The following is a 12,501-nucleotide window of genomic DNA, read 5'->3' on the forward strand; positions in this document are numbered from 1 at the left end:
CCCTGCGGCGCTCCGTAGTCGTGCGGACAAAGGTTGGCTGGGGGCGGTGCTTCATCTGTGTTCTCAGATCCACGCCCTTCAGCCTAAGCCGGTCCGCGGAGGTGGGCGAGGCGGGGACGGGGCCTTGGCGGAGGCGCCCCGCCCCGCTGCCCACTCTCTGCCTTGTCCGCTTCGTGTGCGGCGGCGCCTCTCTAGTCAGTCACTCATGTGCCTAGGACTCTCGGCTTCACCCTCGCGTCCGCGAGTGTGACTCCACGCGCGGGTGCCGGAAGTGGGCTCGTGCCCTGCGGTTTCTGCTCCAGCGCGGCGACCGTCGCCACGGTGGCGGCCACTGCATCTCGTCCCACGCCCGCGGTATCAGCGGACCCTGAGCCCATGACAGGCCAGGGCCACTCGGCGTCCGGCTTGTCGGCGTGGAGCAGCACGATATTCCGCCACGTCCGCTACGAGAATCTGGTGGCGGGCGTGAGCGGCGGGGTCCTTTCCAACCTCGCGCTGCACCCCCTTGACCTCGTGAAGATCCGCTTCGCGGGTAAGAGACCAGTCAGACCCTGGGCTTCTTGCTGTCACCCCGAACCGAGTGATAAAGACGCAGAGGGAGGGCCTCTCCCTCACCTGGCTCTCGCGTACTGCGGGCGAGGCGAGAGCTGAAGAAGAATACTGTTTGCCCGGGCTCCCGTGGGGCCAGATTTGAGGAAAGGGAGTCTGGTTTAAGTGTTCTGGCTGCCAGCGTCCACTTTCCCCCCGTACTGAGGGATGAGGAGAATGGATATAAAAGTCTGAGAAAGGTTCTCATTGGTATAGAACTTGAAACTCAAAAGCCTGCTTTATAAAATAAGAAAGGGTTGATCACATTTCAGGGCTTAAACCTCACACGTGCAAATCGTTCACCCTTGGAGGTACAAGTACCCTCCACCCCCACCCCCACCCCCAGCTTTTCGAAAGTTCGCTTCACACCACCTCGCTTTTAGGAAAGGCTTTCATTAGTAAGCCTTTTTCCGCTCACCCCCAAATCGGAAAGAATCGAAGAGGATTTTCGCCATTACAAAAAGAAGGCGAAAATCGAGAATACCAAGTTCAGCGTTTGTTTTGCACCAAGCCCTTGAGAGGCAGCGTGCATCGCCAGCAGCAGGAATGGCACCACCAGCTCCCTTCCTAGAAACTACATTCGGCATCTCAGCGTCAGTCAGTCATAGCTTTGAACTGTTTCTGTGAGCATCTGTGCTTTATCTGGATTTATTTTGTGCATTCTTTAGCAAAGTGCGTGTTAAGGTAATTGCTTCTTCGCTTTATGCACTTTTAGCCTATATTAAAGCTTTCATGCTTTACTTTAGCATAGCCGGGAAACCTGTACTTGGATATCTTAGAATTGGCACGTGTTTGCCCTCTGGGCTGAGAGGGAAATCCTGGAGTAGGGAGTAATCACATTGTTACAATTTGGTAGTAATCAGTTGTACAGAATTTTCTTGAAAGTTTGTTGTTGTCCTGTGTAGTATGGTATCGGTCCTTGTGAAGGAATAAGTAGCTAGAATCCAAATAGTACAAGTTTTTATTTAGCTTTATTGAATTAAGTGCACTAAGTGAATTAACTGTATGGAAATTAAGGAAATACTTTAAAAGTTAAACTCAACATAAAATTCTGAAAAAGATAGCTTCAAAAAATGTCTTTCATAACTTTATTTGGAAACTATTTTCTGGCATTTCAATTCTCTTACAGAAAGTGAAGTCCAGCTGCTTTTGCCTCAAAAGCAAATGAAGAGGCAAAGTTGGTAGAAAGGAAACTTTGCTTTATTTTGGAGGCTGGAACTGGGGGCAGGGACAGACTGTTGTCCCAAGGCTGAATTCCCTCCCTGCAATTGACAATCAGTGGGAAAGGACGTTTATAGGTGGAGGAAGTGGGTTACATGTAAAAACAGCACAGGCAGCCCGACAGTCATCTTGAAATTGGTCATGCAGCATAAATTGATTGTTTTAAGTATAGCTAGTCTTCAGTTTGAGGGTCCATTTGTTCTCATTTCTTTGAGGCCAGTTCTTAGAATTGTGGCAGCTAATGTCATGGCTACAGTTTTGGTCATCATATAGTTATCTTCTGCCACCGGATGGGTGTTTCAGTATCTATAAAACTGGTTAAAGGATATGGCTCAGAATATTATTTATAGCCCTTGAAGAGGAATGAAAGGTCCTTGACTTTGCTTAATGATAAACTATTAGTATTTGGTCCTGTTGGACTGTTTTTCCTTTGCTTCTCTATCTTCTCACTTTTCAGTTAAACTTATTTGACTAAAGTTTTTCTACAGACAGAAGGCTGGTAGACGATGGAGTTGGAGGAAGGGAAGGACTAGACAGTCCTGCTCTATTTAATTACTACAAGTTAAGGCCTACCTTGAGAATTAGATCTGCAGAAGTGGTTTATCTTAAAGAGTTAGGAGATTCTCTTCTGTTCACTTGTATCTTAGCCTTTTAACATTTGTATAGGATATAGAAGCACCTAAATAAAGTGCTTGCCCTTAGGACACTTACATTGTAATTTTAGTCTTGCTGCTGCTAAGTTGCTTCAGTCGTGTCTGACTCTGTGCGACCCCATAGAGGCTCCCCCGTCCCTGGGGTTCTCCAGGCAAGAACGCTGGAGTGGGTTGCCATTTCCTTCTTCAATGCATGAAAGTGAAAAGTGAAAGTGAAGTCGCTCAGTTGTGTCCGACTCTTTGCTACCCCATGGACTGCAGCCTACCAGGCTCCTCCGTCCATGGGGTTTTCCAGGCAAGAGTACTGGAGTGGGTTGCCATTGCCTCCTCCGAATTTTAGTCTTGAGACTCAGTCAAATAAAAAGTAACTGTAGACAACATAAAATTAAGGTCAAAATGGAATAAATCCAAATACCAAAACAGGAGTAGTAGTAGACTGTTAAGAAACTTATAGATTGGTGATGGTCATATGTATCTGTATCTGTAAAAAGTCTGGTTAGTCTTGAGGTTCGCCAGAGAAGGACAAAAATTTTGACAGCTGGAGAGGAGATAAGAAGCCATTGAAAATTAGTGAAAATTACGGAGGGTTCTTCTTAGAAGAGAACCCACAAAGACATGTAATTTCCATGGAGTTTACCATACATGCACAAATAAGAACTACAACAACAAGGAACATTCATTGAGTGTTTACTTGCAATAAGAGCAATGAACTAATAACTTTTCTTGCATTAGATCATTTACTGCTCTGAACAACACTGTGAATTTATTATTCCTGATACACAGATGAGGATAATTGGAGTTGACTAACTTGCTCAAGTCATAAGTTATCTGAGATTTGAATCTAGATCTGAGTTAAGTCTAACTCAAAACCCTCTGGCACTTAAGCCTTACCCCAGTAATTCCTGGTATACTGTGACTTGAACATGAAGGCAAGAATTCTGGATTTGGCTGCAGGTGCAGACCTATGTGACTTGGTATTTCTCAATTTTATGTAAGGGCAAAAGAGGTGATGGTTGAGATGATCATTTTAGTGGCTTGGCCTGTTAAGTTTAAGACAGTGCTGTGGTGCAGACTATGCCTGAGAAAAGGGGATTCTTGGTACCTGAGAATATTGGTAACATTAATTAAATGGAGAACGTATTAGGAGACCAGTAGGACTGAAGTGACAGTTAAGGCAATCAAGATAGGAGGACAAAATTAAAGATCTAGGAGTTGAAGCAGTTGAACAGAAGTTGAACAGTGTAACAAGAAACCCCCAGTGTGGCTGTGCATAGCACAAGTGTGGCTGTGAAATGGTGATAGAAAAGAAAACTTAGGAAGATGAATAACTGAAATCAAAATATCATATAGTTGACTTACCATCAGCATTAATGCTAGGATATTTAATGCTTTCATAAAATTAAGCCCTTTTAATAAAATTACAATACCTAGTGATGGGGATGTTAGTCTTGACCATTAAACCAAACGTGCAGTATTTCAATGAGTTCAGTTGCAAATTGGAATTCAGAGGTGTCCACAATAGTCGAAGGAGTAGAAATCATTTCGTGTGAGAAATAACTGGAGGAGCCAGTTTAACTTATGACATGGGAGGGACTTAAGGTATTTAGAGAACTGCCATGTGAGAAAGGGAGCTGCCTTATTGCAGGTAATCTGAAAGGCAGAGGTTGGGTGGAAGTGACAGGGAAGCAGGTTTTGGCCTGGCAAAGTGGTGGTGCTCAGAAGTGAAACTGGTGATGAATACTAGTGGTTCAGCAATTGGATGACAATGGCTAGAAGACATTTTTGTGGTGGGTGGAAAGGTCACTTGAGGTGATTATTGAAGCCCCTTATTACTTCAAGATATCGTTTTAAGCCATCAAGAATGGTGAGTGGGAGCCTTAACAAAGAATGTGAAGTAAAAATAGTAATTTTCTAAAATAACTTGAAATCCTAATAGTGTATAGGTTAATCTAAGGAACCTAAATGTAGAGTACCCTTAACAAGAATAGCATACAGTCAAGTTTTGTATGTATATGGTATTGCAGGACCTGGTAGCATAAATAATAACTTACTGAATGCTTGCTATGTGCCAGGCATGCTTTTAAGACTTACTTTATATGTATTGAAGAAAGTGAAAGTGAAGTTGCTCAGTGATCTCCGACTCTTTGCGACCCCATGGACTGTAGCCTACTAGGCTCCTCCGTCTATGGGATTTTCCAGGCAAGAATACTGGAGTGGGTTGCCATTTCCTTCTCCAGGAGATCTTCCCAACCCAGGGATTTATTAACTCACTTAAGTCTCTCTTTTATGAGAGTTTCTGTTATTTTCTCCATTTTGTGCATGAGAAAACTCACGCACAGAGTAATCTAGTAACTTACTCGGGGTTACAGAGTAAGTGTTGAAATAGGGATTCAAACCCAGGAAGTCTGATTCCATAGCTTTTGCTGCTAGACTGAAACCCTAAAATGGGTAGTTTGGTATATCTAAAGGGTAAAATGCTAGAGGTTGAAATGAAGTGATTCCAGAAAGTTAAGCTTCCAGACTGACACATCTTTTATGCCATGTAAAAATTGAAGCCAGGTCTGGATGTTAGGAATGAGGTCAGGACTGTTGTTCAGTTGCTAAGTCATGTCCGACTCTTTTCGGCCCCATGGATTGCAGCACTCCAGGTTTCTGTGTCCTTTGCTATCTCCCAGAGTTTGCTCAAACTCATGTCCATCGAGTCTGTGATGCCGTCTGACCATCTCATCCTCTGTCTCCCCCTTCTCCTCCTGCCTTCAATCTTTGCCAGCATCAGGGTCTTGTCCAGTGAGTCAGTTCTTCACATCAGGTAGCCAAAGTATTGGAGCCTCAGCATTAGTCCTTCCAATGAATATTCAGGACTGATTTCCTTTGGGATTAACTGTTTGATCTCCTTGCTGTCCAAGGGACTCTCAAGAGTATTCTTCAGCACCAGAGTTCAAAAACAGTTTGAGATCGGAACTGGAGTTGTGGAAACCAAAGCCTGAGGGTAGAAATTGAAACTACGTAGTGATTGAGAGACTAACCCTGATGAGTGGAAAGAGTGCCTAAAAACCAGCATTTAAAGGATGGGTAGAACAGGAGACTGCAAGAAAATGTAACAGTCAAAGTAAGAGAGAAATCAGGAAAGAGTGAAACCAGCCCCGGGAGGTAAACAATGTCAGATGTGGTCACGGGATAAAGAGAGGAATCCCAAAGTGCACGTGGAGGTCTTTAAACTGCAGTAGCAGGTGGAGGCCAAACCAGCCTTCAGTGGATTGAGAAGCAACAGAGGTGAGAAAGTCCACACTGAGATTGTAGTTCCCTCTTCCAGAAGCTTTACTGACAGGGAGGCACTGGGATCTGAAAGGAGACACTCAGGAGATGAGATAATTTGAGTCTTTATTTTGTTGGGAAAAAACTAAAAAATGAGGACAAGATTGGAGATGGAGGCCAGAAGATAATTAGTGAGATTTCTAAGGGGTTCTAAGCAAACAGAATCTAGAGCAGTCTCTCTCACACTTTTCTGGTCACAACCCTCAGTGGGAAAATTTTTTTTTTCTTTTTGTTTTCCAAAACTTTTTATTCTGTTTTGGGGTATAGCTGATTAACAATGTCGTGGTTCGGGTGGACAGTGAAGGGACTCCGCCATACTTACACATGTATCCGTTCTCCTCTGAATGCCCCTCCCATCCAGGCTGGCACATAACGTTGAGCAGAGCTCCATGTGCTATACAGTAGGTCCTTGTTGGTTATCCATTTGAAATATAGCAGTGTGTACGTGACCTTCCCAAAGTCCCTAACTATCCCTTCCGCCCGGCAGCCATAAGTTCATTTTCTAAGTCTGTGAGTCTCTAGGAAATAAATTTTTATCTTAGCTATCTAATGCGAGCACACACTCTTGCCTGGAGAATCCCAGGGACAGAGGAGCCTAGTGGGCTGCCGTCTATGGGGTAGCACAGAGTCGGACACGCCTGAAGAGACTTAGCAGCAGCAGCAGCAGCGAGCACACACACATTACTGAAACAAGTTTCATAAAGCAATACTTATCCTTACTGCTTGTGATGTCATTTATATTGTCTGCTACTCCAGTCTGTTGCTGGTGGCGGTTTTTGTTTTGTTCGTTTTTTGTTTTTTTTTTTAAAATGATCTGCTCAATCAGTTTCTGGACCCATCTGCAGCTTTCAAAATGCTGAGATAGAGTACAAGTAGAGGGGATTGGTTTTCTTTATTAAGAGGGACCAGCTCTTCAGTGTGACAGAGGAAAGGAGGGATAAAACTAACATGCAGCAAATGAAACAGGTTGTAATAGGGTAGTTAAAATTAGTGTCCCCTGTCTTGGCTCCCTCTTGCTCAGCAAACTTTTCTGTCTTCCCATTATGTCTGTTGGGCTTCCCTTGTGACACAGTTGGTAAAGAATCCCCCCGAAATGCAGGAGACCTGGGTTTGATTCTTGGGTCAGAAAGATCCCCTAGAGTAGGACATGGCAACCCACTCCAGTATTTCTTGCCTGGAAAATTCCATGGACAGAGGAATCTGGTGGACTACAGTCCATGGGGTCTCAAAGAATCAGACATGACTGAGTGCACATGCACACAATTGTGTCTGTTGGCATCTTTTAGTACTATCACAGGCCATTATAACAGTTATGCAGGAAGTATTTAGATGTAACTACAAAATTTTCAGTGGCAAGTATTTTTGAGACCATTATGAGGCCATTTAGGCCAAAAATATTCACTGTATTTTATTTATATAGCGATTGTAATTCAACTTTAGAGAGGCCCTAATCCAGACCCTCTTCATCTCAGTAACTGCAGTCATCTCTTGTTTTCTTGCTTCCAGGTTTTCCACCTTCAAGTGCATTCCCCCCAGGGTACCAGGGTCTCCTTTCTAAACACATATTTGATTATCTTAGGCACACCTGAACCCAAGTTTGAGAAATCTGGGACTTTGATCATAGGTTTGATCATAGGCAAATGTTCTTTTGTGATTTTCAGGAATGTTTGCAATTAAGCCTGTCTTAGTCTGCTAGGGCTGCCATAACAAAATACCACAGGCAGGGTGGCTTAAACCACAGAAATTTATTTTCTCCTAGTTTTAGGGGCTTGAAGTCCAAGATCAAGGGACCAGCAGGGGTGGTTTCCAGGTGGGGCCTTTCTCCTTGGCTTGCATATAGCTGCCTTCTGACAGTGTCCTCACAGGACTTTTCTCAGTGCCTATGCATTCCTGCTGTGTCTTCCTCTTTGTAAGGACACCAGTACTGCTGAATTAGGGTCCCGCCCTTATGATCCTGTTTAATCCTGATTACCTCCTTATAGGCCCTGTCCCAAGTACCCTCACACTGGGGGTTAGGGCTTCAATATATGAACTGGAGGAAGGATGCAATTCCTGAAAGAGGCCCTTGTCCTGTCTTATAAGCTAATTTCCTACCATCCTTTCCCTCTAAGAGCTGTGCACTTCAACTGTCCCATGTCCCCAGGATTCTCCCCAATAGCGCCAGGTGCTGTGATGCTCCATGTATTTGCACCAGCTGTCCAGTGGTCTAGAGAGAAATTTTCTCTTCTTTTCCCAAGAACAAGTTTCTAACCAATCTTCAGGACTCTACCCTTTATCTGCTCTCACACTTTCCCCCTGTCACCCTCCTGCCTCTCTCCACGTGCTCCTATATATAGTGGTGATCATGTTTCTTCCTTATTCCCATAGCTCTTCATAGGTGTACCACAGTGCTTATGACTTTGTCATGAGATTGTTTGTCCATTTTGCCTTGAGAATTACATCCTCCTCAGGGTCAGAGTTTGTGTCATACTTAGGCTTATATTCTTTCTTTGCCTGGTAATGATAAAGAATCAATACATTGTTTTCTTAATTTTTTTTAACAAAATTTATCTGTGAACAAATGAATATTTTTAAAAATTAAAGATTTGCTCCTACATATATGATAAAGTAGATAAAGTTATAGTACTAATGAAGTATAGGGTACAGAATGATGTTGCCTATTACTGAGATACTTCATACTGTGTATTTCTAGGATTAAATGACTTCTCAAAACAAAGGAATCATTGGTTCATATATAAATCAATGATTTTGTGTGATTTCTTTTTTTCTTTTTTACCTCAAAAGAAAAATTGTGTTGTGAGCTTATTGAAAGGAAAACTTCCATAGAAGGCATTTAATACAAGAAAATGAGCCATGAAATCCAAGGGAACCACCAGAAAGATTATAAAGTACACAGCAAAACATTTCTTGACAGCCAGTTACTCAGCTACATCCCTTTAAACTTATATTTTATAAAACTCACAACAGCCTGTGAGGTAGGGAATATTTATCCCCAGTTTATAAAAGAGGATGCTAAAGGTCAGGTAGAAAACACCAGGTGGCTAATGAGGGACGTTAAATATCAAAACCCAGGTCTTCTAACAAAGCCTAGTGCACTTTAATCTCACTTCATGGTGTAACATTGTCAGGGTTAATGATGAAAGAAACTGACTTTCCCCCTTTGCCTGGCATGGGTAAATAGTCTTTCCTTGCCAGGTTGCAGTATGCACAGTAAAGCAGTGGCAAGGGTACACTGAACTAGGTATGTCTGGATATGACTAGTGGACTGTAATTTGTATAAACTTTCTGGGGGACAGTTTCAGTGTGAAATTTGTAACATTAAATTTATGCCCTTTAACCCCTTCTAATTCCCCTTCTAACTATATAAGGATTTGTGCAAATTGTTGACCAGAATTTTCTTTAGAGACCTTTCGATAATAGCAAAGAGGGAAAAACAATTCACATGTCAACCAGAGGATTGTTTGTCCGAATGATGGGATATCTGTGAGAGGCAGCACCATCATATCATTGTTCAGATCTTATTTTTGAAAGGCTTTAGAAATCTTTTTTTTGGTGGGAAGGGGGGGATCTTTTGAAAATCCTATTTTACCATATATTGATTTTATAAAAACATAATCAGTATTATAAATTTGGCATTCTCTTTCATTCCATTTCCCTGTAGGAAACAGAAGACACGTTCAAAATAGGATAGCTCTGGAGCACTGTTGTTCAGTAGCTAAGTCACATCTGACTCTCTGTGACCCCATGGACTGCAGCACTCTAGGCTTCTCTGTTTCCCAGAGTTTGCTCAAGTTCATGTCCTTGTCATAGCTTTCCTTCCAAGAAGCAAGCATCTTCCAATTTCATGGCTATAATCACCACCCACAGTGACTCTGGAGCCCTAGAAAAGAAGATCTGTCACTGCTTCTACGTTTTCCTCTTCTCTTTGCCTTGAAGTGATGGGACTGGATACCGTAATCTTACTTTTTTGAATGTTGAGTTTTAAGCCAGCCTTTCACTCTCCTCTTTCCCCCTCATCAAGAGGCTCATTAGTTTCTCTTTGTTTTCTGCCATTAGAGTGGTATCATCTGTATATCTGAGATTGTTGATATTTCTCCCAGCAATCTTGATCCCAGCTTGTGCTTCATCCAGCCCATCATTACACATGAGGTACTCTGCCTATAACTTAAATAAACAGGGTGACAATATACAGCCTTGTTGTACTCGTTTCCCAGTTTTGAACCAGTCAGTTGTTCTATGTAAGGTTCTAATTGTTGCTTCTTGACCCAGATACAGGTTTCTCAGGAGACAGGTAAGGTGGTCTGATATTCCCATCTCAATAAATTTTCCAGTTTGTTGTGATCCACACAGTCAAAGGGTTTAGCATAGTCAGTGAAGCAGAAGTTGATATTTTTCTGAAATCCCTTTGCTTTCTTTATGATCCAGTCAATGTTGGCAGTTTGATCTTTGATTCCTCTGCCTTTTCTAAATCCAACTTGTATATCTGGAAGTTCTTTTTTTTTTTTTTTTTTATCTGGAAGTTCTTGATACACATGCTGCTAAAGCCTAGCTTGAAGGATTTTGGGCATAACCTTACTAACATGGGAAATGAGTGCAATTGCCTGGTAGTTTGAAAATTCTTCAGCATTGCCCTTCTTTAGGATTGGAATGAAAACTGACCTTTTCCAGTCCTGTGGCCACTGCTGAGTTTCCACATTTGCTGGCATATTGAGTGCAGCAAAAGGACTGTTTACAAAGATGTAAGCAGGTTAGTAGGACAAGGCTGTATGTTCTCACCCTGTTTATTTAACTTATACGGAGAGAACATCATGCAAAATGCCAGACTGGATGAATCACAAGCTGGAATCAAGATTGCAGGGAGAAATAACAATAACCTCAGATATGCAGACACCACCACCCTAATGGCAGAAAGCAAAAAAGATTGATAGAGCCTCTTGACAGAGGTGAAAGAGGAAAGTGAAAAGGCTGGCTTAACACTCAACGTTCAAAAAACTAAGATCATGGCATCTTGGCATCACTTCATGGCAAACTTGGGCTCCAAAATCACTGTGGATGGTGGCTGCAACCATGAAATTAAAAGATGCTTGCTGCTTGGAAGAAAAACTATGACAAACCTAGATAGTGTATTAAAAATCAGAGACATCACTTTGCTGACAAAGGTCTGTATAGTCAAACCTATGGGTTTTCCAGTAGACATATACAGATGTGAAAGTTGGACCATAAAGAAGACAGCATCAAAGAATTGATGCCTTCAAATTGTGGTGCTGGAGAAGACTCTTGAGAGTCCCATGGACTGCAAGGAGATCAAACAAGTCAATCCTAAAGGAGTCAACCCTGAGTATTCATCAGAAGGACTGATGCTGAGGTTCCAATACTTTGGCCACCTGATGGGAAGAGCTGATTCATTGGAAAAGACCCTGATGCTGGGAAAGATTGAAGGCAAAAGGAGAAGAGGGTGACAGAGGGTGAGATGATTGGATTGTATCACCAACTCAATGGACATGAATTTGAGCAAACTCCAGGAGATAGTGGAGGACAGGGAAACCTTGCGACCATGGGGTTGCAAAGAGTCAGAATGACTTAGGGACTGAACAACAACAATGCATCTTATAGGAGAACCACAAGGAATAATGCAGTATTTGGGTACTAGAAACAGTTTGGGCTGTTGTCACCTGAAGGGCCCCAGGACAGGGAGAGTCATTGAGAGAGGGTCACCTTAAGAGGAACTTTGAGCTTCAATAGAGGAATGCAGCCTACCCAAGGCAACCTCCACAAGAATAAATATTAATATCTGCATCTGCTCTCTTCTATCCCTTTCATCTGCCTGGGCTCACCACCAACCCAACTCAACTAGAAGCTAGAGGCAACATCAGACTTCTAGGGCAGAACATGGTAGAGAAGAGTGGACTCTGGTTCTGGAAAGGAAATGGAAGATATTCAGGCTGTATCAATTGAGCACATGTATTTTGAGAGCCTACAATGTACAAAGCACTATGATAGGAGGGTGGATATTGCAATGAAAAAGTAGTCTCTGCTCTCACAGAGCAATGAGAAGCCAGGATAATTGAACAAAACAAACAACCCCATGTATTTTCTTATGGTAGGGAATGTATGGTATGCCATGGGAAGCTGCATCTAGAGGGTAGGAAGGTATCCCCAAAAGAAACGATTGTTAAACTGAGACCTGAAAGAGGAATCAAAGTTACTTGTGTGAAGGAATAGTTAAGAAGAGAATTTTCATGGCAGACCATCAATAGTCTATGCCAAAGTGTTAAGGTCAGAGGCTGTGTAAGAACTGAAAATTGTTGAACATTCTAGCAATTTTCCTCAAATATTTTGAAGTGCCGGCTTCAGTGAGCCAAGTACTATGCAGTAAGTTCCCTAAGGCAGCTTTGTTTAATGCAGAGAGAGAATGAAGAGGAGACTGGGGCTTGTGGTAGAAGAGTAATGGAGGGTCTTATGTAATGTGTTAAGGAATAATGTTCTTTATTGTTTGGGGTGTAGAATAGTTGCAAGTATAATAAATAAGTGACTTATTGAAATGCGCATTTCTAGAAGGATTTCTCAACCTGCAGTGCAACTACTGGGGCAAGGCAGCAAAACTGGAGATAAGAAAGCTAATTTAATTTCTATTGCTAGTGAAGAAGTGATGGTGTCCTAAAGTAGGGCAGTGGCAATGTGAACTGAGAGACATGGATGGGTCCAGGAAAGACTTGTGATGTAG

General features: G+C 42.5%; 1 protein-coding gene across 1 annotated transcript in view; it reads left to right on the forward strand.

Annotated features, from left to right (window-relative positions):
- Positions 1-65: 65 nt before the first annotated feature.
- Positions 66-12,501, forward strand: part of SLC25A32 (solute carrier family 25 member 32) — a 32,128-nt gene continuing 19,692 nt past the window's right edge. The window contains exon 1 of the mRNA XM_043483459.1: positions 66-532. Coding sequence (XP_043339394.1) covers positions 376-532 — 157 coding nt within the window. The 5' untranslated portion in view covers positions 66-375. The remainder of the gene's footprint in view (positions 533-12,501) is intronic.

This window comes from Cervus canadensis, chromosome 12 (genome assembly GCF_019320065.1).
Source record: "Cervus canadensis isolate Bull #8, Minnesota chromosome 12, ASM1932006v1, whole genome shotgun sequence".
Classification (NCBI taxonomy): domain Eukaryota; kingdom Metazoa; phylum Chordata; class Mammalia; order Artiodactyla; family Cervidae; genus Cervus; species Cervus canadensis.